Source organism: Podarcis bocagei (assembly GCF_964188305.1).
Source record: "Podarcis bocagei genome assembly, chromosome: 5".
In the NCBI taxonomy this organism is placed as follows: Eukaryota; Metazoa; Chordata; class Lepidosauria; order Squamata; family Lacertidae; genus Podarcis; species Podarcis bocagei.
Genome location: NC_138129.1, coordinates 99,571,276 through 99,598,843, shown reverse-complemented (window position 1 = coordinate 99,598,843; position 27,568 = coordinate 99,571,276). Strand labels below are relative to the sequence as shown.

Below are 27,568 nucleotides of genomic sequence, written 5' to 3'. Positions count from 1 at the left end.
TTAAAAACGAAGAATGACTCTTTCTTCAGAACTACTGTTTATACATATGCAAACTTACGCATATATACTGATCAATTAAAACTCATACAATTCATTTTCTCAGCTATTTTAAACTGAGTGACAGCCCTAATTCTCAGTCACACTTATAATGGGAGAGGCCAGGATTATGACTCCTATAATGCAAATGGCCAGAGCAAACATATCTGCTATACCCGAGCGGTTTGTTGTTCTGGGTGGAGGCTTCTTCTCCTTTCGTCCTACAGGTGAGGAAAGACTTTGACAGCCCCTGTCATACAAAGACACAGGCGATGGGTGGGAACTGGAGCCCAGCTCTACCCCCTCCTGAGAAAGTAAAAACAAAAACGAAACAAAATGAGTCAATTCCAGTTGCAATAAATAAGTAGAAGACGAACACATGCTAATAAAAAGTCTATTTTCAAATCTGCACTCTGTTCACACGCTATCTATGGCATGCTATGCTAAATCTTCAAGATCCCAACCCAGCTCATTAAGTCCTATGTTAGCCATTTATACCCGGTATCTGCAGTTATCACAGTAGCTGGAAATGGTGGATTAAAGGGTGTGGAGGTTGAGGGGGAGAATGTACAGCAGCCCCAAATAGAATTTCAGTTAATAAAAACCATGAATTGTAATAGGTGAGGACTTGCAATGAACCATATCAGTCTCTAGGTTTGGAAAATTCGTAGGCAAATATCAAATCAGTCAAAGACTCACTCAAATGGCCTTTGGCAAGTCACCTGCCCTTAACCTCAAGGAGAGAGTACAATAATTTACTCCTTGCATCATTCCTACTGCAGCAGAGCCTTAATTCTGGTTTGCTCCCAGGTATTTTCTAGAAAACATCAGCAGAAGAACATGGAAGTTACATAGCAGAGACGAAAAGCAATCGCTTCTATGCAACTTTAAAAACTACATATAGCTCTGAATTCTAACTCCATTAAATGCTACCCCACTGCATGTGACTAGCACAAAATGTTCAGCTGCTTACAGGTACATGTGCTGGAGAATCCACAGATAGAGGAGAAGGAACTGAATCAGCTGAAGTGGCTGGCGAGGGGGGCTCCACTTCACAGTCTACATCTGCAAAATGAGGATGTAAATGAATGTAAGACTAAACAGGTGCCTCTATGTGTAGAATTCTGGATTGTGAGTATGATGCTGAAATATATTTAATGAGTTAATATCCTCTTTGGTTTGAGTGCTTGGGTTCCCCAGTGCCCCTTCTTTAGAAAGATTAAAACATAGCATGACGTTAGGAACCTTATCCATCATTTCCCCTTGGATCAGACTACTTTCCCCATATCCAGACTATCAGGATATGCGCAAAGAGATTTTCCACTGATTTAGGGAGAATTCATTATGGTTTAAAGTCAGCACAACAGAGTGTTGTTGCATTCAGGTCCTGCTTGTGGGCTTGCTATCAACATTCGGTTGTCCACTGCAAGAACAGAATGCTGGACCAAAATGGCCTTTGGTCTGATCCCCCAGGGCTCCTCTAATGTTATCTTATGCAAGAGGTCTCATTACTACCGTGTCAACGCCAAGCACTTAAGCTGTGTGAAACATGGGTATATTTCAGAAGCAGCATCTAATATTTTGCAATGAGCAACCCATCCGGAGATTACCTGCTGGGATCTGCTTTGAAACATCACAGGAGTCCAAGTCCCAATGTATCAGATCCAAGTCAAAGTCAAAATCACAAAGATTGTTTTCCTACAAATTAAAGTGAGCAAAATTAGAAAGAGAGAGAGAAGCAAACTGAATAAGCAGTATATTCAAGAAATATTAGGTAGACTTCCGGTTTGCTGCAAGGGGAGAAGGAAGCAGGTGCTGCTATCGCAGTGACCCGGCTGCTGCTTTTTTGGAGTTTTGGGGTAGCTCAGAGGCAACAAGCACCCCAAAGAAGGTCCTGGAGATGACCACGACATTGAGGAGTCCCGCAGTTACCAAAGCGAGCTCCCAATGGGTCCGCTTGGCTCCACCAGGAGCCGGATCGTCCCAGTGGTTGAGCCGTGGTCACTGGGCTCTAACGCACTCCAGCAGCAAGCTGCCTTTGTCATTCCTCTCTCAGGAGTGGAAAATTTCCCAAAATTCAATCAAAGAAACAAAAGGATTAATTCTGGATTATTTTGAACTATTGGATGTATTGGTGTATTGACTGGAGAACGAAAAGGGAGTCTTCTCTGGAAATGTTTGCTGCCCTGCAAGGGAACAAGCTGTTTGAAGAAATCAAGGTAACAAAAAAAGCCTGCCATCGCAAATAAGGGAAGGGGATAGGGTAGTCAAATTGAGAAGCTTAAGTGAATGACCCTGAACGGGAAAAACCCCCATGACTATAACCACTACACTGCCTATAACCACTTCTATATTTTAAAGGACATTTTTTTATACTTCTTTATATTGTTGTGAGAAGGAGGATATTAAGAAAATGGACTCTTATCCAAGTGATTATAATATACCTGCGTGTCTAAAGACAAACAGTACAGTGGTACCTCGGGTTACATACGCTTCAGGTTACAGACTCCGCTAACCTCAGGTTAATAACTTTGCTTCAGGATGAGAACAGAAATTGTGCAGCGGCGGCGCAGAAGCAGCAAGAGGCCCCATTAGCTAAAGTGGTGCTTCAGGTTAAGAACAGACCTCCAGAACGAATTAAGTACTTAACCTGAGGTACCACTGTAATTTTGAATGCACCAATATTGATTTTGGAACTGCAGGTGGCAATAAACTGAATGAAGATGGGCAAAGCATCAAGACCAGATGGACTTACCACAATTTATTTTAAAAAGTTTCAGGATGTACTTATAGAACCACTTAAATACACCATGAATAGAATTTTGGTGACTGGCACGGTTTCAGCTTCTTGTAAAGATGCATTTATTACTTTGAGCCCTAAACAAGATAGTGATCTAACAAAGACTAAGAATTATAGATCTATTTCTTTATTGAATTGTGACTATAAACTACTTGCCACAATTTTGGCTGATAGATTGAAAAGGACATTGACCAAGTCAGTCCACAGAGACCAGGCCAGTTTTATAACAAGCCGACAAGTGAAATATAAAATAAGAAATGTAATTAATCTGAGTACCTGGAAGGAATGAAAAAATTGATCTTTCTAGACATGGAGAAAGCCTTTGATAATATTTCCTGGTCATTTATTGTGAGGGTTTGATTAGCTGCTTGTGCGTGAAAACGTGCTCCCTCAGAGTTTGTGCGCCCCCACAAACCTCCGTGTGTGACGGAGCTCCTCAGACATGTCTGCTCTAGTCACTAGTAGAGTCCGACAGTGGCTGTCTGCGGAAGCGTTTCCAGCAAAGAAGTTCCTTAACGGAAACGCGTCTCCTGGACTCACGGCGTGACAGTTTCCTGCGAGGTATGGGTCTCCCTATGGGAGACTCCGATACCTCACCACTGTCCTCGCTGGAAACCTCCCTGAGCCCTCCCTCCTGCTCGCATTCCCTCAGAGACCCACTCCTCCCCCTGCTGGTCCCTGCTTCAGCAGTTGAGTCTCTTTCATCCTGCCTGAGTCCCTCCACCACCTGATGCTCTGATGGCAGTTCCCTGACATCCACCTCCCCTCCAGGGCCCCCCTCACCCCCTCCCAATTCCTCCCCCCTGGGAGGTGAAGGGCTAAAACCCCGAAACGAATCTTCCTCATCTTCTGACGTCTCGAACAATTCTCTCCATCGATCGTCGTCCTGGCCAGCTGAATCCTCCTCCTCTTCAGAATCTGGGAACCCCTCCAACTCCTCTTCCTCGTCGGTGGTGGCAAAGTATTCCCTTCGAAACCTCGCTACAGGCTGAGGTTTACGTGGGAACCTCTGATGAAAAGTCTCTATTAAAACCTCGTCATTGACATCCTCTGCCCTAACCCAGGTGTTTTCCGACTCCGGTTCCCCTTCCCACATTACCAAATACTCTACTTGATCTCCCTTCCACCTGGAATCGAGGATCTCCGCTACATGGTAGCTGTGTTCCTTCTCCTCCATTGCTGGTCCCCTAGTGACCCTCCCCTCACTGTCTCCTCTATACGGTGACAGCAACGACCTGTGAAAAACTGGGTGCAGCTTCATGTGGTTCGGTAACCGGAGCCTGAAAGCCACTGGATTGACCTGCTGTATGACTTCAAACGGACCCAGCCTTTTGGGTCTTAATTTCTTACAACCTCCTTTGAATGGCAACCCTTGGGTTGACAGCCACACCTGGTCCCCCACCCTGATGCTTTCACCTTCCCTTCTGTTTTTGTCTGCTTGCCTCTTATATTCCTCCTTAGCCCTGTTTAAGTTGAGTTGGAGCTGGCGATGGATCGCTTCCATTTCTTCCACGAACTGTTCCGCAGCTGGAACGCTCCAGTTCTCCCCCTCCCCCCCTGGGAAGGCTCTGGGATGGCACCCGTGATTAGCCAAAAAGGGGCTCATCCCCGTGGACACGTTCTCTGCATTGTTGTAGGCAAATTCTGCCAACGCCAGCTTCTCCACCCAATCATTCTCTCTGTCATTAACATAACACCTCAAATATTGTTGGAGAACCCCATTTGCTCTTTCCGCCTGCCCGTTGGTTTCAGGATGACGGGCCGTCGAGAAATTAACCTCTACATGCAGTAAGCTCATGAGCTTCCTCCAGAACCTGGAAGTAAATTGTTTCCCTCGGTCTGAAACCACCCTCAAGGGGGCGCCATGCAACCTAAACACATTCTCTACAAACAATTTGGCGGTTTCTTCTGCTGTAACCGCATGCGAGCAGGCTATGAAGTGGGCCATTTTAGTTAACAGGTCTACTACAACCATGATGGCTGTTTTCCCTCTAGACCTTGGCAGATCAGTCATGAAATCTATTGCCACTGCTTCCCACGGTCTCTCAGGTGTGGGCAGTGGTTCTAATAAACCAGCCGGCGCCTGCCTCTCCCCCTTGGCTCTTTGGCATTGTTCACACCCTCTCACATACTCCCGCACATCTTCCCTGACCTTGGGCCACCAAAATTCCCTGGTGACCAGCCACATGGTTTTGTGTTGCCCAAAGTGCCCTGCTGTGGGGCTATCGTGCAGCTGCTTGAGTACTTTCTCCCTCAATTCCCCTTCAGGTATATATAACGCTCCCTTATAATACAATGCCCCATTTCTCTCCTCAAAACCACCGGGTTTGTCTTCCTCCCCTCTGAGATCCCTGAGTTTCCCCTGGGCGTATGCATCCTGCACCGTACCCTCTACCAATTCCCTTTGCCCCACCAAAGTCGCCCCACACACCCAGCGGTCCTCTGGAATGATATGGGTTTCTTCGGGTGCTCCCTCCCCCTCCAAATATTCAGGTTTGCGTGAGAGAGCGTCCGCCCTAACATTCTCTGGGCCTGGCACATAACAAATCTCAAAGTTAAATTTGGAGAACTCTTGGGCCCATCTCAACTGCCTTTGGTTGAGCACTCGCGCCGTTCTCCAGTACTCTAGATTTTTATGGTCCGTGCACACTTGCACTTTATGTTGTGCACCAACTAGCAGATGCCTCCATCTCCGGAACGCCTCATGAATAGCAAGCAGTTCTCGGTCGTACACCGTGTAGTTCCTCTCGGATTTGTTCAGCTTCCGCGAGAAGAAGGCACACGGACGCCACTCCGACTCCTCCTTCCCCGGCTGCAGAAGAAGCACCGCCCCTATGGCTCTGTCAGATGCGTCTGTTTCAACCCTTAGCTTCTTTCGTAAATCCACATGCAGAAGTTGTTCTTCAGAGGCGAAGGCCCTTTTCAGTTCCTCAAACGCTCGCTCCGCCTCCGCCGTCCATACAAACTTCTTCTTACTGCTGAGACAGTCAGTGATGGGCGCCGTCAGATGGGCGAAGTTGCGGATGAACTTACGATAAAAGTTTCCAAACCCTAGGAACCTCTGCACATCCTTCTTGGTTTTGGGTGTTTTCCATTCCAGCACTGCCTGTACCTTGCCGGGATCCATGGCCAATCCCTTGTCTGACAGGCGGTACCCCAGGAATTCCACCTCCTTGGTATGGAACCGACACTTCTCCAGTTTGACCCACAGCCTGTTGGCTTGCAGTCTGCTCAACACTTCTCTGACGTCTCTCACATGTTGCTCCTCATTCTCAGAATACACCAACACATCATCTAGAAAGGCAACGCAATTCTTGTAGAGCAAAGGGCCCAGCACGTGGTTCATGAAAGATTGAAAACACGCGGAGCCTGCTTGTAATCCAAATGGCATAACGAGGTATTCAAACGCCCCCAAAGGGGTAAACATGGTGGTTTTCCATTCATCCCCTTTCCTTATGCGTATCAGGTTGTACGCCCCCCTTAGATCCAGCTTTGTGAAAATCTTTCCCTTCCTCACCATGGTCAAAATATCATCAATTCTGGGCATAGGGAACGCCACCGGTTCAGTCACTGCATTCAGCCGCCTAAAATCACATACAAGTCTCGGCTTGTCCGCATTTTTTTTGTCCACAAAGAACACTGGGCTCCCCCCTGCTGCTTTGGACTCTCTGATGAAGCCTCTCTTCAGGTTCTTGTCAATGAACCCTCGCAACTCCTGCATTTCCCTGTCTGACATGGCATACAACTTGCCCACGGGAAGCTGTGCTCCAGGGAGTAAATTGATCTGACAATCAAAGGGTCTATGAGGTGGTAGTTGGTCAGCTTCCTTCTCGCTGAACACGTCGCTGAGATCTGCATACTGTGGTGGTACCTTCACCTTCCCCATTACTTCAGTCCCTGCTAGGGTGGCTTGGGCCCCTACTGAACCCTTCTCCCCTTTGCAGTGTTCTAGGCAATGTGCTGAACCAAAGGACACCACTCTTTGATGCCAGCCAACCAGCGGATCATGTAGAGCTAGCCAGCTCATTCCCAAAATAATGGGAGCGCCTCCCAGGGTGGCCACATTAAACGCTATCAGTTCTGTGTGCCTTGCCACCCTCATTATCATTGGGACAGTCTGCAAGCGGACTCCTCCTCCCAACAACTCCCTGCCATCAATCGTGGTCACCTGCAGGGGGTTGCTTAAAGGGATGGTCTGTATCTGGTGTTCAGCAGCAAACTCCTTGCTCATAAAATTGCAGGAGCTGCCTGAGTCCAATAGCGCCTTTATTTTTAGGGGATGCCCATTCTGCAGCTCTAGCGACACTTCAATCACTAGAGCAGGTCGAGGAGCTTCTGGCACGGGCACTTTCACTGCTCTTTGGCCTGGCTGCAGTGCCCCAATTGTGGCAACCAGGCGTTGGCTTTTACCTGCTCCGCTCCCCCTTCTTCTCCCCCCTCAACAGCTCCCACCATCCCTTGCCATTCCTTCCTCTGGGGGCAGACTCTGGCAAAGTGGCCTGGCTGTTGGCAGAGATAGCATTTCCGGGGGCCCTTTCCCTCCTTCTTAGCTCCCTCGCTGGTTTTTGAAAATGCGCGCGCGCGCGCTGTTCCGATTTCCATCGGCTCTGCCGGCGGGAAAGCTGGCTCAGGAATGTCTGGAATGCGGAACTCCTTCCAACGTTCCCCTCTCCCTTCCCGCCTCTCCAAGGCTCTTGCCTCCTGCCGCGCTCCTATGGTCAGCGCAGATTTGGTCAGCTGATCCATAGACTCCGCCCTGGGGCTCCGTGCCAGCTCGTCTTTCACCCCCGAAGAAAGACCTTCTTCAAATAGCATTTGAACGGGTGCCGCCGATAAATCCCAACTCAGTCTGTGAATCAGCATGGTAAACTCAGTCCAATATTCACGGACAGATCGACTCCCCTGCTTACAAGCCATTAGCTGTCTGCGCACCACCCCTTCCTCAATATCGCTGGAAAACATGATATCCATTGCACGAAAGAACTTCATTGTGTCCTTTAGTATGTCATTGTGCGTTGCCATTAGGGGTCGAACCCAGTCTCTAGCCCCTTTCTCAAGATGCCCAATTACAAAAGCAACTCGCGATTCCTCATCAGGGAACTCATCGAACTGCACATTAAGGGCATATTGCATCTCTGTCCTAAAAGCATGGTAGTCCTTGGGGTCCCCCCCAAATTTCTGCACCAATCCTGGTACCTTTCTGGGGAATTGAGTGGCTCTCCCCTTCTTGTCTGCATCCTGAGCCCTTCTCTCCTCCAGCCTCGCCGTCTGCAGGGCCAGTTGAACCTCCAACGCTCGGTATCTATCTTCCAAGCTTGGACCAGCTCCAGCCCCTGCTCCTCCGGTTCCGGTTGGTTCGCTCATGATGCCTTCTCTTGCACAGGCAGCGTACAAAGACTGTCGGACTGCTGTGAGGGTTTGATTAGCTGCTTGTGCGTGAAAACGTGCTCCCTCAGAGTTTGTGCGCCCCCACAAACCTCCGTGTGTGACGGAGCTCCTCAGACATGTCTGCTCTAGTCACTAGTAGAGTCCGACAGTGGCTGTCTGCGGAAGCGTTTCCAGCAAAGAAGTTCCTTAACGGAAACGCGTCTCCTGGACTCACGGCGTGACAGTTTCCTGCGAGGTATGGGTCTCCCTATGGGAGACTCCGATACCTCACCACTGTCCTCGCTGGAAACCTCCCTGAGCCCTCCCTCCTGCTCGCATTCCCTCAGAGACCCACTCCTCCCCCTGCTGGTCCCTGCTTCAGCAGTTGAGTCTCTTTCATCCTGCCTGAGTCCCTCCACCACCTGATGCTCTGATGGCAGTTCCCTGACATTTATGATCAAGGTTTTAGAAAAGATGGAGACAGGTAATTCATTTCTAGCAGGTATTAAAATAATTTATGCTATTCAGTCTGCAGATATATTAGTAAATAATATTCTCTCAGAAAAATGTAAAATAAGAAAAGGAACTAGACAAGGTTGTCCCCTATCTCCGTTGTTATTTATCTTGAGGTTAGAAATATTGCGTCAGAATATAAGGAGAAATAGGAAAATTAGAGGTTTTGAAGTGGGACGAAGGGTCTATAAATTAAGGGCATTTGCTGATGATGTGGTGTTAACATTGGAACAACCATTGGAGAGCGTTCCCAAAGCGCTAGAAGAAATTAAAAAGCTTGGGGAAGTGGCAGGTTTTAAAATAAATTCAGACAAAACCAAAATGTTGGTCAAAAAAATGTTTTTTAAAAAAGTTTTAGAAAGGTTGTCTGGTTTAAAAATGTTCTGTTAGCCCCAAAATGGAAAGTGAGCGAGGTCCCTTGTAAAGAGGATTGGCTCTAGAATATGATGCTAGAATATGCAGAACTTACAGGCTTAACATGCAGAATAAGAGAGCAAGAAGAACATATATTTAAAGAAGACTGGAAAATATTGACTATATGGAAAACAATTGTACACAGCTGAAAATGCTGGCAGTATTAAGATAAATTCAACAGAGAAAACAATATTTGATTAATGTAGAAGTGGAAAATTGATTTGAATGGTTAAGGAAATTATGCAGGAAAGTACGATATGTAATATGAACTATGAAAGGAGAAGAAGGGAAGTCATTGGATATTTTAAAGTTTGTAAAATGTTTCTTTTGAAATATAGAAAATTGAAAACTCAATAATTATTTTTTTTTAAATACTGGGTATTCAACTAAGTTTGACTCGGAGTAGACCCACCTAAATGAAACATAATTTAGACATGTTCCAAAATTTAAATAGTTCTACTATGAGAAAACAGTTGAATATCACCCATTACTTCATTTACTTTTGCTAACAATAATCTTATCAAGCAGGCTGAAGTTAACTGAGGGTCTTTGTCTGAAAATGCTCAGGCATTTGTGAGCGGCATCAGTTTCAACATGTCCTCAGCCTTTACTTATTCCCTTTACATCTCTTAAGTCTAGATTCCTAGAATCTAGATCACCTGTTCACCAGATGCCTATGTCAGGCCTTTCTAGATATGGCTGCAGAGCTACAGAACACCTTGCCTATTTGAACCTAAAATGGTTTTCTGTACATTTTCCACTATGTTCATTAGCAGCCCATGACTTCTGAGTTTGAAATTTCAGGCTGTCCAAACATTAACAATACAGTATTGTGTGCTTAAATGGTTATTCCAAGATAATATATGCCGCACAAATTCTGGATATCAAATGTTGAAATAAATGTTTACATAGAATCAGATAAAACAACATACTAAGGCCATAAAGCTAAAAGCTGGTTGCCTAAAACATCCAATACATACCTGCCAGCACATGTAGAACATTTGTTACATATAAACAAATTGGAGGCAGAATTCATACATGAATATGCTTTTCTTACATATAGAGAGTAAAAAAAAAAATTACTACTTATTTTTTTAAAGCATCTATGTGCTACTGAAGAGAAAGAGCTTTTCAATTAAAACTATCAATTGAGCACATCTCAAGATCATTTTAAGCCTACACAGCAGCTTACATATGTTTTAAAAGTTAATATTTTACTTTTCTCCAGTTCCAGAAAAACACGAAGTCCCAGGTTTCAAAGCCACATTTTTTGGTTATAGTATCATCATAAAAGCACCCAACATTACAGGGATTGACTATGAACATATTTCAGCTTTTAAATACAAATGAGCACCAGCAAGATTGCAACTGAAGATAAGTAAGGAGTTTGTTGAATAGTCAATTCATACCAAAGGGATTCACAGAAAATGTTAAAAATACAAAGCTTCGTTTACATTCTCTTGTGCAATGGTAATAAACACACTGTTGAAAGTGCAAGTCAGAATATGGTTGTGTTACTGATTGCTAAATTAAGCTGCATGCATGCATTAAGTAGAAAGAACCATGTAGAAAGAAATGCTTCCAAATTTGTGCTAGTGCAGGAGAGAAATAATATTGCACTAGGTAAAGTTGTAACGGGTGCAAGCAACAAATACTGTACTAACTAAAACCAAGGGAGTTTTACGTGTTGATTAAATACACTGTAGGGTCATGCAACTATCCATACTACAACGACTTACATAAGTTTCATTCTCTGCATTTAGCTGCAATTCATCTTCTATCAGATCACCAATTTCAGTGAAGAGAAGAGACTCTGTAGGATGTAAATCAACATGAAGGGGAGAGAACATTAAGGAATGCAAGTCAAAGCTGAGCAGGTACTGATAGTCAGTTTTCCTGTTACCCAGAATTGAGAAACCACTAATTCTCTATCCTGCAAGTACTGCAGCGGGTACACATGACTCAAGTGTTTACTATGATTAATTTACTGCTTCCAAAATTCAGGATTATTTTTTATAAAAGATATACACTTGTCCAGGTAGGAACTATTTACTAAGCAGGCAAAATATACAGGACAGAATAACTGTGTTGCAATTTACAGAGGATTATTCTTCAAGCAGTACTCTTTGGGTCAAGATAAGAGAGAATAAGTGATCTATGACTGACTGGAGACAACAGAATTCAGTGATCAGCATGGAGAGAGAAGGATGAACACCTTTCTTTCCTACATGCCATTTATCAATTTAATTTTGCTCCAAAGCTCTCATTTACCATGGGATGATAGGAGACATATAGATGCAAGAACGAACACTTCATGGCCAATAAGTTTTAAAAGAGACCTGAGGAGGCTTAAACAGATTGTCAGAATCAACAAGAGAATGTTCATGTACGAAGTTTACTTCAAATAGATTCCACTGATTTTTTAGAAACATTTAATTGCAAGTAAAGATGTTCAGGATTGCAGTCTTAATTCCACCCCCACTCCAAAAGCCAGTATATTGACTATGTAAACCAAAGAAAAATGCCTTGCGGGCCTTAAGTAGCATATTCTCCCTCAGAACCCCCTTCTAATACCTGCTTACGTGTGTATGTGTGTCTGTTGGGGGGATTATGAGGCAATTCATATGAAAGAATATAGGTAAAGGTAAAGGGACCCCTGACCATTAGGTCCAGTTGTGGGATTGCGGCGCTCATCTCGCTTTACTGGCTGAGGGAGCCGGCGTACAGCTTCCAGGTCATGTGGCCAGCATGACTAAGCCGCTTCTGGCAAAGCACAGCAGTGCACAGAAATGCCATTTACCTTCCCACCGGAGTGGTACCTATTTATCTAATTGCACTTGGATGTGCTTTTGAACTGCTAGGTTGGCAGGAGCAGGGACCGAGCAACAGGAGCTCACCCCGTCGTGGGGATTCAAACCACTGACCTTCTGATCGGCAAGTCCTAGGCTCTGTGGTTTAACTCACAGTGCCACCCGTGTCCATGAAAGCACTAATGTAAGAACATAAGAATAGCCAACGGCCTATCTAGTCCAGCATCCCGTACTCACAATGGCCACCAGATACCTGCCTGTGGGAAAGCAGTGAGCAGGATCCGTGCACAAGAGCACTCCCCATTCCCATAGTTCCCAGCAACTGGTATTCAGCAGAAATTGTGGAGGCAGAGCACAGCCATCCTGGTTAGTAGCCGCTGCCAGCCCTCTCCTCCAATCCTGTTTCAAAGGCATCCAAGTCTGCCTCCGGTGGGATGGAGTTCCACAGGTTCAACTAGGCACTTCCTTTCCTCGGTCTTGAATCTTTCAACGCAACTCTAATGTCAGGCGCTGCACTGGAAGAGGGGATGCCTCCGTCCCTGGGCGAAGGGCGGCAGAGGCATTGAATAAGCAAAGCAAGAGGAATAAAAGTGTGAGGCGAGGGCTCAGGGAAACCGGGCTTATGCCAGCCAGTCCCTCTTAACGGGCACCTGGGGCGAACCACCAAAGGGAAAGTCCACAGCAGGAGCCGAGCGAGGAGGAAGCGGACATTTGCCAAGAGGCTGTCCGGGGGGAGGCGGCCCTTGACGGGGGCTGGGTCTGCCCCCCCCCAGGGTCCCCCCCCCCGAGGGTAGGCCGGCCCTGCTCCCGTCCGGGCCTAAACTGCTCCTCACAGGACTGGGGAGGAGGGAGACATTGTACGTCAGGATGCACAGACAGAAAGAAAATTAACCGGCAAAGCGAGCTTGGGGCGGGGAGAGAGACAGGCCGGGCCCCGTCCCCGCGGCCCCCTCCGCTGCCCTTACCCCACTCGCCGCCGCCCGGCTCCCCCGGCTCCCACCCGGCCACGGCCGCCGCCATCTCGCTTCGCCGGCCGCTTCCGGGATTGCACGCAGAGCTCGTGGGATTCCAGTCACACACGTGTACTTCCTGTCAGCGAGGCGCCCCGCCTCCGACGCCGAGGCGGAGGGAGCGAGGGAGGGAGGGCCGCCTCAGAGCGGAGTCCGCCGAAGCCTTCCAGGCGCTGCCTCGGGCGGGCTTTCCGGCCGGCGAACCGGTTCGCCATCAGCACGTTGAATAAAGAGCAGAGCAGCTCTCCCCCTCGAAGCAGGGCCTGGGCACAAAATCCTCCTCCTCCCCCGTCGTGTCCCAACCTTCCTTAGGCCGCCCACCCCTTTCCTGGGAGGTTTTCCAGCAGAGCTTGGGGGGCCCCGTCAGGGATGCTTCACCTGAGATTCCTGCAACCCTCAAGACCCCCTTCACATTTTACCTTCCTGGGCACCGGAGCCCTCAACCCACTGTATAGGATTCTGCAGTTTCTGCTGTGCCAAATATGTTCTCCCTGGTCTTCTTTAGGTCTTCTATTTATTTAATTATTTTCTTTTTCAACACTGTTTAAGCTGTTTATTAGCAGAAGACACTGGGCAGAAACTGAAACTGGGATGAGGCGGTCTAAGAGTGAAGTCCTCCTGTCTATCATAATACTGGACAGATTACTACACGGTGTGGAGAGGGGTTATTTTCAACTATGAAGTGAGAAACAGCAGTCGTAGTTGAGGCCAGAAGTGCTTTCCCTTAGTGACCCCACCGTGTTGAAAAGGGGGGGGGGGTGTTTGCAAGGGGTTTCCTGTCCTGTCCAGAAATGCACCGGGCTGGATGAAGCCAGCTCCTTGATCTTTTCTAAATAAATGGAATAAAACCACTTAAGCCACTGAAAGATAGATTTGAAAAGTGACTGTGAAGGGGAACAATGCCCCTTATTATTAAGCAAGATAGCTAAAGTAAGGGGGTCATGTCCTCCATTGTGACACGTCCCCCTGCTGAGTGACTTGGCTGAGCACTTTGGGAAGAGCAACCATTTGAGGATAGCTAGTGAAGGAGATCAGAGATGTTGCGGGAGAGATTGCAGAGACTCTCTTCATGTCAAGTGTAAGTAGGATTTCTCCTTCTTTCTGAAACGTAGGGGAGGTTTAGCTGCCAGGTGCCCCAAATCCAGCACAGAGATCTCTAGAACCCATTTCCTCATTGTTTCCTCTTCTCCCCTAGGTTCCGAAGTCTGAGGAGGCTCCGCAGGCTGCTGGTCTCGTGTTGCCGGTTGCCCAAGATACATCCCCTGGTCTGCCAGGAGGAGGAAGGAGATGAGTGGAAGGAGGAGGTAAATGTCACGAAGGACGGAAAGGAGGAGAAGGTGAAGATAAGATCGATTTTTGTGAGACCATGCGACCAGGGGATGGAGTCCACCGATAACAACGTGGATGGTGAGTGTTGATCTTTCTTCCTCAGGAACAGGGAGGCCAGAGAAAATCTGGCAGTGGGGCGGGGGCGGAGGGAGCAGAAAGATGGGTTATCAGCATAAGAATCAATTAAAATATTAAGAATCCTTTCTCTTCTTTTCTCTTCCAGGCAACGGCAGCAGTGAGACCAGCAGCTCGAGCGGAGCTCTTACCCCCCCTCCCACGCCCAGTTCCCCCCTCCCCACAATTCCAAATATATAAATAAAGAAATATAGAAATAATTTTTTTATGGATTCAAATAAAGTTTGAAATACAAATATGCTAGTCTTTGATCATGTTTTTATCCGTGGGGGTTCTTTTTCCCAACAGTTGTGAGGATGGGCAAGAAAGTTACTTGGCCAAAAATGGAAAGAAGAAGAATACGTCCCAGCGAAAGAAGAATGGATACAAAAACTTATGGAACATGCCGAAATGGCGAAACTTACCGGGAAAATAAGAAAGCAGTATAACCAACTGTTTATAAAAGAATAGAAATGGTTTATTGGAGATTTACAAATAAACTGTAAACAGATAAAAACATTGTAATAACCTGCAGTTTTATAAGAGTATACAGTGGTACCTTGGGTTACATACGCTTCAGGTTACATACGCTTCAGGTTACAGACTCCGCTAACCCAGAAATATTACCGCAAACTAAAGAGGAATTTGTGAAACTGAGCATGACTTAGCGGGCAAAAGATGTGGGTCACTGTATTCATTATGAAATATGAATTTTACAGCATGTTATGCGACAAAAGAAAATTATTTTTTAAGCTGCCATGTATTCAATGGCACACTAGAAATATTTGACTGCAGCCTCATAGGCAGTCAATTTAAAATTTACAAGTGCAGAATGTGGCGCTGACTGCAGAATTCAGCTTTGGAGGATGTTCTCTTTCGTTTGCTTAAAAAAAAAGACGTTCCTGTTCTGAGTGGCAGCTGGCATTCTCCATAGTATAGTTTGTGCCCACAAATTAACAATGTTTTCCTAGTCTGGACAGCAAGGCAAAGGTAGGTTTTACTAGCACGGTATGTGCATATTACATGATCTAGTAATATCTTGGCAGTGATCCCCACGTTTGTTTTAATGTTTGGGTATTTTTTTAAAAGGCAGCCTTACAACAGGATCTGAAACCAAGTCTGGGTGAAGAAAGATAAATCAGTATGTCCAGAAATATTTTACATCAGCTTTTGACAAAGTTTTTCAGCAACAGCATCTTTGCAAGACCTTTTAATGATAATGGTTCTTAATGTTGAGAGTTGGCAGGAGTCTGACAGCATAAGAAGAATGCAGGTCATCTAAGATAGACAGGTGATGAAGGCAAACGCTGAGACAATTTGAAATCCATTAAACACCACAGTGCGGATGATGACTGGAGGCACGAATGTAAGCAGGGCTTGCTGGATCAGGCCAGTGACCCAACTAGTCCAGAATCCTGTTCTCACAGTGGCAGAGCAGATGCCTGCAGAAAGCCTGCAAGCAGGACCTGAGGACAAGAACACTTCTCTGCCAGCCCATGGTATTCCGAAGCATGAATTTGTTCCATCTCCAGCAACCAGGCAGCAGAAGCTCTCACTGACAGTGGCGGCACAGATTAATGAGGTTGCAAGAAAGTCCCATTGCATCAGCACTTTTCTTCCATGGACATGATCCAGATGAGTTCTGTGTGGATACAAATGAAATGTAGGAATACAGCTTACAATCACAGAAATAAGGTAGGTTCTAAAAATGTACATCTCAAGTGTCAAAAGCCACTGTAAAGTTGTGTCTGAGACAGTCTGTAAGGAAAGAGGTGGTGTTTCAGGTATTTGGGGCCTGAGCCATTTAGGGCTTTAAACATTAACACGAGCACCTTGAACTGGGCCATAAAACAAACCAGCAACCAATGCATCTATCTGAAAGCAGAAGTTATATGAGAACTAAGTGGAACCCCAGTCAGCAATCTAACTGCTGCATTTTGGCCCAGTTGAAGTTTCTGAGTAATTTTTGAGCACAACACCACATAGAGGATTAAGCATGCAATGTGGAACCACAGTAATAATCGCACTTCCACCTAACAGTGTAAGAAGAGCAATGCTTTAGCAGCATGAAAGAGCCCCGGGACAGAAGCAACCCAGTTCAGTTAGTTGACACACATAAACCAGCCACAAGAGGGCATAAAAGTACTGGCATCCAAAGCATCACATTAATGCAATACAGTGAATTAAAAAGTGTTCTGTAAGGAGTGTAGCACAAGATGCTCAGATTCAGAAAGGAGAACTGGGCTAGTGGGTCTGAAACATATCAAAGCAACACAATGGCAGGCTTACCTTAAAAAGCAGAGCTGAAGCCTGCGTTGGAGAATACACCAGGTGCTCCCAAATCACTATAAAGGCAATACAAACAGAGGGTTGTTTTTCTAGAGCTGGTGTAGCCTGGAGAACAAAGGGCCCAATGCTCAGAAGACACTTTTGCTCCATTTCTGTTCCCACAGGAAGTAATTTTAACTCACCAAATTACCAGGATGCCCTTGCTCAAGTTTCTCTCTCCTCCACCCCATTTTTGTTTTCCAGAAGAAGAAGAAAGCCAGTATCCAATATCAACAAGAAGTATACCTAAGCAAATTCTATTTGGCATAGTGCCAGGCCTAAGCAAAATAGCACAATAAGTAGGACCAAAATTTATAAAAATAGGAACACTTGTGAAATGAAAAAGTCAGCAAGAAGCTATAGACCATACACTGATTGCTGCTGCTGACATGTGACTGTCTGGTAAGTTTGAAGAAGGTGCAAATTGACTTGAATGTGGGAGCTTGTTATCATTCCAATTCCATCAAGAGCAAAATAATCATGAAAACACATTAAAAAGACCATCTGGATCAGCCCAACCTGTAATTTTGCCTGCCCTTGCAGCAATGTGGCCCTCATGGTACTGACTTTCAGAAGTGTTCGTCTTTTCAAATGCTGTTGCCTAAAGTTATGTTTCTGAGTAACAAGAGTTGGTGAGAAAAGCACCAGAAGTTCAGCCTTTCCTAACTGTAATTTCAGCTATGAAGAAAGGTCATTGTACTGAAACAAAAGAAGCCTTGGGGTTGGATAGAGGAACAAGACTGATGACAGAGGTCATTTGGACAACCGTTCACTTTGGCTTGAAGCAGAATCTTGGTTGGCCATATCATGGGAAGTAGAGTACAGTATTTTTCTTCCAGCAAGGCTTGAGGGTGCCAGGACACAGCTGTACCTGAGCTTTCAGATGCTGAATGACTGAGGATGCAATCCATGCACATACAAGGAAGGAAGGAAGCCCCATTTGTCTCAATGGGACTTACTCCCAAGTAAATATGCTTAGGATCATGCTACACATCTTGCTAATTAAAATTGTTTGACCAGATCTGAATGACAGATCTACTCTCTCTGTGTTAATCTTTACCTCTCTTTTCAAAACAGCTTGCGAATCTGTCAGAATAGACTCTGGTACATTAAATCTTATGCCTCATTAAATTATTAGCCATTCTTTTAGAATACTAGAAAAAAGAAGTTGGTCTAATTTCATGTTGTAATTCATAGTACCTGGTATGGTCAAGGAGCCTTTTCTTTTCCCCTGACAAAGTTGCCATTGGATGGTGCAGAGAATTTGAGAAAAAGCGAGAGAGAGAAATTCAGTTACTGTCATTTATTTATGTAAGCAGCAGATAATATAGAAGTGATTTGTTCTCAAATACAAAGTAGTGATAGATGAAATAATTCCATTTGCATTCTGCCACTCCACCCAAAAGCAGAGGGAGTCAGATGGGTTTTTCTTCATACAACAATCCTGAGATTAGACTGAAAATTCCTGGCACAAAATTCCCCACTGAGTTTCGCCCCAGTTCCAGACACAGAAATATGTACAGCAAACAATGCTATGGCCATCCTGACTATAAAAGATCATTGGCTAACAAACTTGCAACAAGTCAACTGGTTATATGATTCCCAGACCTCAGTATTAAAACATTTCTTAAATGGAAATGGATACTGCAGCCTCACCCCAAAAAACTCCCCACAACACGATATTTTCCCCCATTGTGAAACATGATAACTAAGGCGGGTGACATTTGGCCTTGCACTCTTGCGTGCAGATGCATCAGTATAGAAATACCTGCATGCATGTCCAGAACAACAACAAAAATAGAGGTAGTGGAGGAGGAGGGGGTGGGGTGGGGGGGGGACAGGAGACAACCAACAACAACCCAGAGACATTTTGCTAAGCTCTGTTCACACAGTGAAATAGCAATGAATATCCATGACTGAAAAAAGGGTACGTGTGGAAACTAATGCACACACAGAGAAAAATCTAATTTCCAAGGTAGGGAAAATAAATGACTTATTTGATATTAGGCCCCATTTGAAAGCACCCATATATCACAAGGTGCATAAGCTGCAGATGTTGCTTGTGGCACAGAATGAAGTGGGGACTGTGGTAGCAGAAAGCCACTGCACCACTGTGCCACTTCCAAATGTAAGTGGGGAGACATTTTTAAATCCCCAGCCCCGCCATGTAAAAAGCTGCCTGCATGTCAAACATATCAGAAATAAGCCTCCCACAAAACAGCTCTCAAATTTACAACACGAGAGAAGGATTGTTTTTACATAAGAGAGTCACCCTGGGACCACACACACACACACACACACACACACACACACAGCCTGAAGTGCTATGGAACATAACTTTACCAGCACTTTCTGCATTTCTAGCTCCTCAAGAAGATGTTAATCAAAATAAAAAGTTGAAAACATGACCTGGTTGGGGGAAGTAAATAAGTTGGGGCACCTTGGTTTTCTTACCTTTTTTCCTGAAGCGTCTGATAGCCAGAGCGATCAGACTCCCAGAAAGCACGAGGGCAACAGCCGACACTGTGGCTCCACCAGTATAAAGCAGAGCTTTTGTGTAATAAGGGGCAACATTTTCTGGAATGAATAACAAACCTAATAGTTAGAGACTGAGTCCCCTAAGCTCTTCTTAGGTTCTTCATTTCCAGTTCTATGGTCTGCTGCCTAGTGGCACCTTCAGCATGACAAATCCAAGTGCTGCAGACTGTGATCAAGCCAGAGAGACTTCATGGCAATATAGTCACCTGTATGATGTTCTGTCTTCTCAGAGTCCCTTCCTTCCTGTACAATGTGGGCGTTGGCTCCAGTGGACCGAGGTTCTGTGGGCCCCCTCAATCTTTTTTTATAAAGGGGGCGGCTGCCTCCATTGCTGAGGCCAAACACAGAACCCCCCTCAATGTTCCTCAGAAGATGGTACCTCTGCTGTGCCAGCAGCACTTTGCTCCCCCAGCTATCCAGGTGGATTTAGCTTTACCAGCCAAGACCAGCCTGGACACCATCAGTTGACCCCACAAGCCACCTGCCCCAGACTTTATAAAACCCTTCCATCCAAGAATGCTCCTCAACTATCAGTGCAGGTCTTACTTCTAACAAGAATGTTTCACATGTCTGCAGTGCCACCAACTGCAGTAGTTCTGCAAATGTACAGCAAACCAAGCTGTCGGTACCACCAACTGGCTACCATCCATGGTGCCAGCAGCATATTTCCTTCCTCCTGAGCCCCAGGACAGTTCCGCAACTTTTTTGGGAATTATTTTCTTTTTAAAAAATAAGGGTGCTTCTATGCTAAGCATTTTAGCAGAAACTATTCACAGGAAAATCACAGTCTTTCCAGTTGTGTGGAAAGCCAATCGGTAATTATAGCTTACAGTGGAAGAAGAAGAATTAGATAGGGCTAGAAGCCACCCATCTGGAAGCCCCCTTGAAAAGGGGCTACAGGTGGGGGGCCACTAGGGGCGCATTGGAAGATGGCCGACAATACCATCTCTCCGACCCACACGGGGTAATTAAGAGGCTGTTATGGCAGTAGGCAGCCTCCCTTGTTTCCCCAAGGGAATGGGGAACACTGCCCTTGCCTGCTGTGCCCATAAATCACCCCCAAATTCAAAAGAAGGGGGTGAGGGCACTAGGCAGAATGCCCCCTTGTGGACCTTTGCTCTCCTGGACGCTGTCTCTGATAGCGCACTAGCTGCAGCAATTTGGAATAATTAATTACAAAAGAAGCAAATGCACATATTTCAAGTGAAGAAGGGGAGTGAAGACTGCTAATTTAAGGGACCTCTGCAAAAGAAGACGACGGGTTGGAGCAGCAGGAATATTTTACGATGAAGATACACCAAAGGCTGGGTATGTCAGCAACGGGCCTGAATGGGGGGGAGGAACCTTTTTTACTTTCCTTCTATGTGATTTACAAGAACCCCTCCTCATTAGAACCGTCGGTTGAACTGACCCAAGCAGGATGATTAAGGTCTGTGTGGAGATAACCTTTAACCAAAAGTATGATTTATGGAGATCGAGAAGGAATAAGAACTTTTGGAACGACGCAGCAATTAATTCAGAGTCGCCATCTTGCCAAAGGATTTATAGCCGGGAGGAGGAACGGACTTGTTTTCAGACTGCATTCCTGGTGAATCTCCTCAGAGGTTTGAGAAAGAAGGCAGATTGGTGAAGATTAATGATGCTAAGACTGTTTTGATGTATGGAAGTGATGTTATATGGAAAACGTCTGGATATGGCTACTGGATAAAAAAATAATAATCCACGCAGGATTACAAACTGTTTTAACCAGCTTGTGGAGACTATCAGAGGTCACAAAGAGAAAGGAAAAATATATGAAAATAACAACAAGAGATGTGGAAAAACAATAAGAAAGGACTGGATAGTACTGTGAACATCATATGGTTAGATTTGTGGACATTAAAACAGCAGCAAGAAGCAAGAAGTTGATTGGATCCCCTTCGGAACTTGAAATATGGGTACCCCCAACAAAAATTTAAAATTTGGCTGTGTAATTTGGAATTTATGTAATTTGGTTTGATTTGATGTGATTGGTCGGTTAATAAAAAATTATTCTTAAAAAAAAAAGAAAAGGGGCTACCGGTACCTTGGCAAACAGGCATCTCGGGAGACCACTGGCCATTGGCCTGGCACTGGATGCTGCTTGTTCCATTGAGGTTGTAGCCCTCAGCACACTGGAAGAGGCATGTCGACCCGTATCTGAAGGCGTCCCAGGGACCAGAGCAATTCATCTTCATCTTCCCCAGAGCCTTCAGGGGGGGACACTTTATCGCTGTTGGGGGGATGGGAAGAAAATATGAACCACAAACTTGCTTTACACATTGGATTAAAGGAATGTTATGCTATTTCTAAATATAGCATTGTAAGAATTAGACAAACGGCTTAATAAAAGCTGACAAGTGACAGAGGCAGCTGTATTTATGTGATATGCCTTGGCTGTCTCTTAGTGCAGACCCAGATAACTGAGCCTGAGCTTCCACAGCTGCCACTCTCCAGGAACCACAATCGGCAGGACTGGCAGCAACAGCGGCAGATATGTTCTATGCTTGAAATAATACTTTATTCTCTTGCTAATTATGCTGTGTTAAATGTGTATTCTGTTGTTGACCTCCTTTGTAATGTAATATTTCAGTTTACTGTTAAATATGTTGCTTTGAATATATGCTTTATATTTTATATACTTTCTTCAGCAATGTTTTATTCTGGATTGTTTAATTTGATGTTTTAATGTAGCTTGTGAGCCACTTTGAAAAAATTTTCTTAAAAATATAAAGTGGTATAGAAATTAATAATAATAATAATAATAATAATAATAATAATAATAATAATAATAATAATAATAATATAAAACAATCAGAAAAATAACCCAAAACCAAGGATGTTACTGTCAAACACTAGGCTGGACATAATATTTGGCTGCTAAGTGGGGAGACCAAATGGAATACCCTGATGTTGTGCAGTGAAATAAGAAGTGAAACTGGGGGGTAGAAAAAATCTAGTTCACCCATGTGGGGTAATAATTAAAGACTTGGCTAGATCTCTAACTCCAAAGTTTGGGGCTAAACACACTCTCCAGCAAGAGTGAGCCCCCAGGAGAGTATTAAAATAACAGAATCATGCTGCACAGTAAAGCATGGAAATAATAGGCTGTTAGACCTTTTAAACATTACATTCTAGTCTGCTTTCAGTGCTTCCTCCTCTAGCCCTCCTGCAATGAACAGACCACACTATTAGTAAGTTTAAATGCTTTACTTACAAACTCCAAATGTCAGATTCATGCATTATTCCATGCAGCAGCAAGAAGAACACAGGTAGAAATACTGGGTTTACAAAACACAGAAAAATATTTCTGAGCACGCACTCTGGGCTTAAAGCTTCACATGGTGGGAAAGAATGAAGAAAGAAGCTTCACTTCCTCCTTCACAGGAGATGAGGGAGCATGACCTAAGTCCAGCAATACCCCAGCTGGATGGGCGGGGTATAAAAAATAAATTATTATTATTATTATTATTATTATTATTATTATTATTATTATGTGGTCTTAATCCCTTAATGCATTAACTAGCCCTACACTTGCTAACTAGCCCTAAATTTGACTGCAATTTCCCATACAAACTCCAACGCACAAACTGAAAGCGTGATAAGACATGCAAGGAGCTCGTCAGTGGGGTAGGCCTACAGAAATGATGGCCAAACTTGGCCCTTCCCATCATCCCTGACAACTGGTCCCGTTAGCTAGGGATGATGGGAGTTGTAGTCCCAAAACAGCTGGAGGGCGAAGTTTGGCCATCACTGGCCTACAGCGTTTGTATCACTCTTCCAGTGTTGAATAAGATACAGTGGTGCCTCGCAAGACGAAAAGAATCCGTTCCGCGAGTCTCTTCGTCTTGCGGTTTTTTCGTCTTGCGAAGCAAGCCCATTAGCGGCTTAGCGGATTAGCGCTATTAGCGGCTTAGCGGGCTTAGCAGATCAGCTGATAAGCGGTATAGCGGCTTAGCAGATCAGCTGATAAGCGGCTTAGCGGATCAGCTGTTAAGTGGCTTAGCGGATCAGCTGATAAGCGGCTTAGCGGATCAGCTGTTAAGCGGCTTAGCGGCTTAGGATCAGCTGATAAGCGGCTTAGCGGCTTGGGAAAAGGGGGGGGAGGAAAAAAACCCCGCAGGAACTCGCAAGACATTTTCGTCTTGTGAAGCAAGCCCATAGGAAATTCGTTTTGCGAAGCACCTCCAAAACGGAAAACCCTTTCGTCTAGCGGGTTTTCCGTCTTGCGAGGCATTCGTCTTGCGGGGCACCACTGTACATATTTTGGCCTCTGAAGCCACTATGATACACAACACACCCTTGGAAAGAAGCCCTAATTCTGGGGAGCAAATTACGACAAGCAGCACCCACTGTTTGCCCAAGCCTGTCCCAGAAGGAACCAAGGTTATCTGGAAGCCCTACCTTCACAAATGGGCACATCTCTGCTCCAGTTTCCCTGATCTGTGCACTCGAGCTCCTCTGACCCAACCAGCTCAAAGCCAGAGTTGCAGGAGAAGATGCAGCTGGAGTGATAGGCAAAGTGGCCGTATGGATGAGAGCAGCTTCCCTTGCCATTGTCTGGAGTTTGCAGGGATGGGCACTGGACAGCTGGAATAGGAATGGGCAGATTATTTAATGTACAGGAATATTGGATGAGTCACAATACACTGCAGCAGATGCATATTCAAATTATAAAGTGTTTCTTTCCCCTGGCTGGTGACCATATTGCAAGTATCCAAGATATCAAAATGCAACTATATGATTTTATGTTCTGGTCTTCCTTCAATGCGGAAAGCTTCTGAAAGAGCATTTTATGGGGTCAGTTTCCTTACAAGGAATAGGAGACCTGTGGCATTTTTGTTGTATACTTTAATTTCCAGTCATACGCATTGAACTCTGAGGAGTTATGGGAAATGCATTTACTGCAGGTGTCAGTCAACATGGCACTCTCCAGATGTTGGCTGGGGGGATGGGAGTTGGAGTTCAGTCACCTCTGGAGGGCACCATAATAATAATAATAATAATAATAATAATAATAATAATAATAATAATAATAATATATTATTTGTACCCTGCTCATCTGGCTGGGTTTCCCCAACCACTCTGGGCAGCTTCCAACAAAGATTAAAAATACATTAAAATGTCACACATTAAAAAACTTCCCTGAACAGGGCTGTCCCTGTTTTGCTGGCACTGACCTTGACACTGCGGCAGTTGTTCAGTCCAGCGGCCTTGAGCTGTGCAGTCAAGCATCTCTTGGCCAAGCAGCTGAAACCCAGCACTGCAGGAAACGTTGCAGCTGGAGCCATATGCAAAGTGCCCAAGAGGGTGGGTGCAATTTAAATGGCCATTGTTGGGCTTAGGTAGACCTGGGCACTTAACAGCTGAAGCAAAAAGGACAAGTAAGCAACAAAGCCAAAGTTATAGATATGGTAAACTGAAGAAAATCAATTGATGAGCATATTATTATTACTAATAAAGCATTTATTATTTATATAGCAAAATGTGTTGCAAAGGCAATGCCTCCATGAAGGGAATATTTATGCCACAGGAGAGCTTAATGCAGATGAAATATCTATTACTATTTGTTGCTTTTGTTTTATTAATCTATGTCTTGCCTTTCACATTTTTGTCAAGGCAATTTACAAATGTTTCATAAAAACGACTAAAATAGTTTTTAAAACGGTACAAAGAACAGTTGACGAGGGTCCAAGGCTACCTTCACAAATGGGCACATCTCTGCTCCAGTTTCCCTGATCTGTGCACTCGAGCTCCTCTGACCCAACCAGCTCAAAGCCAGAGTTGCAGGAGAAGATGCAGCTGGAGTGATAGGCAAAGCGGCCGTATGGATGAGAGCAGTTTCCCTTGCCATTGTCCGGAGTTTGCAAGGATGGGCACTGGACAGCTGGAATAGGAAATACAGATTTATCAATATACACCCCAAATAAATATGTCACTTCAAATTCAGCTTGCATTGTATGATATCAAATGAAAGGTACTAACTTTGGGATTGGGGCCAGCCTGCAGATAGATGGCGGTTAATTCCACCTCCCCACCCCACCCCCCGATGAACCACATGCTCACGTGGTGAGGTCGCACCTCCTGAAATGCTGCTACAGCAACTAAGCACATTTTGAAGCTTTGACACCCAGGACATCAGTGCTAAAGAAATCTGGAAATTAACAAGGAAATAAACAACTATCTGACTTTTAGAAGACGTCTGAAGGCAGCCCTGTATAGGGAAGTTTCCAGTGTTTGATATCCCACTGTGTTTTAATTTGTTGGAAGCTGCCCAGAGTGGCAGGGGAAACCTAGTCAGGAGGCATAGAAATAATATATTATGAGATCCAGTTTTCCCATATGAACCAGCCTTGCAGCATGTCCATTGACTGAGCTCTCTAATGCTGTACTCCAACTGGCAGCAGTCCAAAGTTAATTTCAAGCAAAGGTCCTATTCTCTGCAGCTGCTGCTTGAGATCCTTTTAATTGGGAGATGCCAGAAATGGAAAAATGCAAAGCATGTGATCTTAACCGCTGAGCTATGGCCTCTCCTACTCACATCAAGAGTCTGCCCTCTTGATATACACACAACGGCAAGTAAATTGCCAACCAGCTCTACATCTTACTCTAAGCATAAAAAAGCACCAGAGAAACACAGATCCATACAGAGATGTGTCTTAAATGGCCAATAAAATTATGTCAATTTAATTTACTTATATCCTAAATTGTATTTAGTCAAAGGCAATTATATCTCCATTGGGTGAGCTAAAAATAAATGGATTGTGCATCTGGGGCTCTGCTGTCTGCATGTCTGGAGTGAATGTGTTCTGCACCTCTTCTCAGCATTTTGGAGAGTGATACAGATGATATAGCTCTGCTGGATCAAGGCCCATCTAGTTCTACATCTTGCTCTCACGGTGACCGACATGATGACTATGGGGCCCAAGCTCTCCCCACTTGTGATTCCCAGCACACTGCTTCTGACAGTGGAGGTAGAACATAGGACGTACTGTATGTAGAACCCATATGGAGGAATTGCCAAGCAGATGCCACTAAGAATGTTGCTACAGTGAATGGACCCCAGGGACAGGACAGTCACCATCACCCAAAGCCTGTGTTGCTGTTCTACACACCCAAAGTTCAGGTTTCATACTTTTCAGGAGGAGGGTGTGCTACAGTAATTCAGCTTTAGACACTATGGATTAGTGTCCTTATTTCCACATCAGTCTGTGACCTCTTTTAGGAAGGTTGTCCCTGTGATCACTCCAGAATAAGTACCCAGTTCTTGGTATTCAGTTTGTGTCCTGTTCCTTTGCAAGTAGCAAAGGATAATCTTCCAGGGCACCCAGTCAGTTTTGTTTAGATTCCCAAGTTTCAGAGCAAGATCTTGTATGAAACTGAAGAAAAATCAAAAATTGCTGTTGCCACTGCTATCAGTGGAAGTATGACACCAGAAGATCCAGTTTGTTTTTCAATTTAGCAAATGCAACATCTCAATTTTATATACTCAGCTACCATCCATTTCCCAGCTGATTCCCAAGAGTATACTCAGCACTGACCTTCACATAAGGGTGGTTTCTCCGTCCACATTCCCAGAGCTGTGCACTGAAGTTGCTCTGCTCCAACTTGCACAAACCCTGTATTGCAGGAGAAAGTGCAGCTGGAGCTATATGCAAAGTCTCCATGTGGATGAGAGCAGTCAAATTCTCCATTCTTGGGGACATCCAGTTTGGGGCACTCAATAACTAGAATGAAAGAGAATGCTCAGTGTTGGTGAAAGGAGGAACTATTCAGCCCAGATTCTCCCAGCCACAGGAAGAGGCAAGTCCAGGCATGAAATGAGACCTATTCTTCTGGGGGGGGGGATGAAGGCAGTTATTTCAGGGGTGCTTCCAGATATAAGTTCTCCCTTGCATATAAGGTAGGTGCTGCTCAACAAACCTCTACCCCACCATTCTTTTTACATTTAACTATTTGGCTTGACCCCACCATTTCTCATCTGCACCATGGATCATGATAAGATGTGTCTGGAATGAGTATTTAACTCATTCCTCTCACAGAAACATGCGCGAGCATGCAGGTGGTTCATATATCTGCATGGGTTCCTTATTTTGTTTTTTTAAAAATAAACCAATCCTGCCACAAGTGTGAAATTTAAAAAATGCAAAAGTCTCATTGACCAATGTAGAGATTGATCCATCAATCCCCCTTTTTGCTTACCACTGCAAGGTGGCAATTGAAAACACATTTAAAAAATATGTTTTCCATCAGAAGCCAAGAAACACCTTACTTTTGCCATTTTGAAAAAC

The 27,568-nt window shown here is 44.8% G+C and overlaps 3 protein-coding genes across 8 annotated transcripts in view; 1 reads left to right on the top strand and 2 right to left on the bottom strand.

Annotated features, from left to right (window-relative positions):
• Nucleotides 1-13,053, bottom strand: part of ATF6 (activating transcription factor 6) — a 106,685-nt gene extending 93,632 nt beyond the window's left edge. Inside the window, exons 1-5 of one of the 2 annotated variants that reach the window (XM_081195637.1) lie at nucleotides 12,906-13,053; nucleotides 10,870-10,943; nucleotides 1,647-1,734; nucleotides 1,010-1,101; nucleotides 213-342 (exon numbers count right to left, since the gene is read on the bottom strand). In XM_081195637.1, coding sequence (XP_081051763.1) covers nucleotides 213-342; nucleotides 1,010-1,101; nucleotides 1,647-1,734; nucleotides 10,870-10,943; nucleotides 12,906-12,960 — 439 coding nt within the window. In that variant the 5' untranslated portion in view covers nucleotides 12,961-13,053. The remainder of the gene's footprint in view (nucleotides 1-212; nucleotides 343-1,009; nucleotides 1,102-1,646; nucleotides 1,735-10,869; nucleotides 10,944-12,905) is intronic. The other variant, XM_081195636.1, reaches the window with a different exon arrangement.
• An 82-nt stretch (nucleotides 13,054-13,135) lies between these two features.
• On the top strand, nucleotides 13,136-14,648 carry LOC308587825 (uncharacterized protein). Of its 4 annotated transcripts, none has more exons than XR_014008532.1 (3): nucleotides 13,136-13,156; nucleotides 14,146-14,357; nucleotides 14,503-14,648. XR_014008532.1 is itself a non-coding variant. In XM_081195654.1 (3 exons), exons 1-3 carry the CDS (start codon nucleotides 13,433-13,435, stop codon nucleotides 14,592-14,594), a joined length of 327 nt encoding a protein of 108 aa, XP_081051780.1. In that variant the 5' UTR covers nucleotides 13,370-13,432; the 3' UTR covers nucleotides 14,595-14,648. The 4 variants fall into 4 exon arrangements, 2 of the variants coding, with proteins under 2 accessions (XP_081051780.1, XP_081051779.1); XM_081195654.1 differs by lacking the exon at nucleotides 13,136-13,156 and adding an exon at nucleotides 13,370-13,455; XR_014008533.1 differs by lacking the exon at nucleotides 13,136-13,156 and adding an exon at nucleotides 13,372-13,444.
• A 784-nt stretch (nucleotides 14,649-15,432) lies between these two features.
• The window catches only part of SELP (selectin P), a 31,079-nt gene continuing 18,943 nt past the window's right edge, over nucleotides 15,433-27,568 (bottom strand). The window contains exons 10-18 of one of the 2 annotated variants that reach the window (XM_081195627.1): nucleotides 26,819-27,004; nucleotides 24,979-25,164; nucleotides 24,458-24,643; nucleotides 23,682-23,867; nucleotides 21,325-21,510; nucleotides 19,176-19,298; nucleotides 17,922-17,952; nucleotides 16,683-16,738; nucleotides 15,433-16,035 (exon numbers count right to left, since the gene is read on the bottom strand). In XM_081195627.1, the coding sequence (XP_081051753.1) occupies nucleotides 16,684-16,738; nucleotides 17,922-17,952; nucleotides 19,176-19,298; nucleotides 21,325-21,510; nucleotides 23,682-23,867; nucleotides 24,458-24,643; nucleotides 24,979-25,164; nucleotides 26,819-27,004 (1,139 nt within the window). In that variant the 3' untranslated portion in view covers nucleotides 15,433-16,035; nucleotide 16,683. The remainder of the gene's footprint in view (nucleotides 16,036-16,682; nucleotides 16,739-17,921; nucleotides 17,953-19,175; nucleotides 19,299-21,324; nucleotides 21,511-23,681; nucleotides 23,868-24,457; nucleotides 24,644-24,978; nucleotides 25,165-26,818; nucleotides 27,005-27,568) is intronic. The other variant, XM_081195628.1, reaches the window with a different exon arrangement.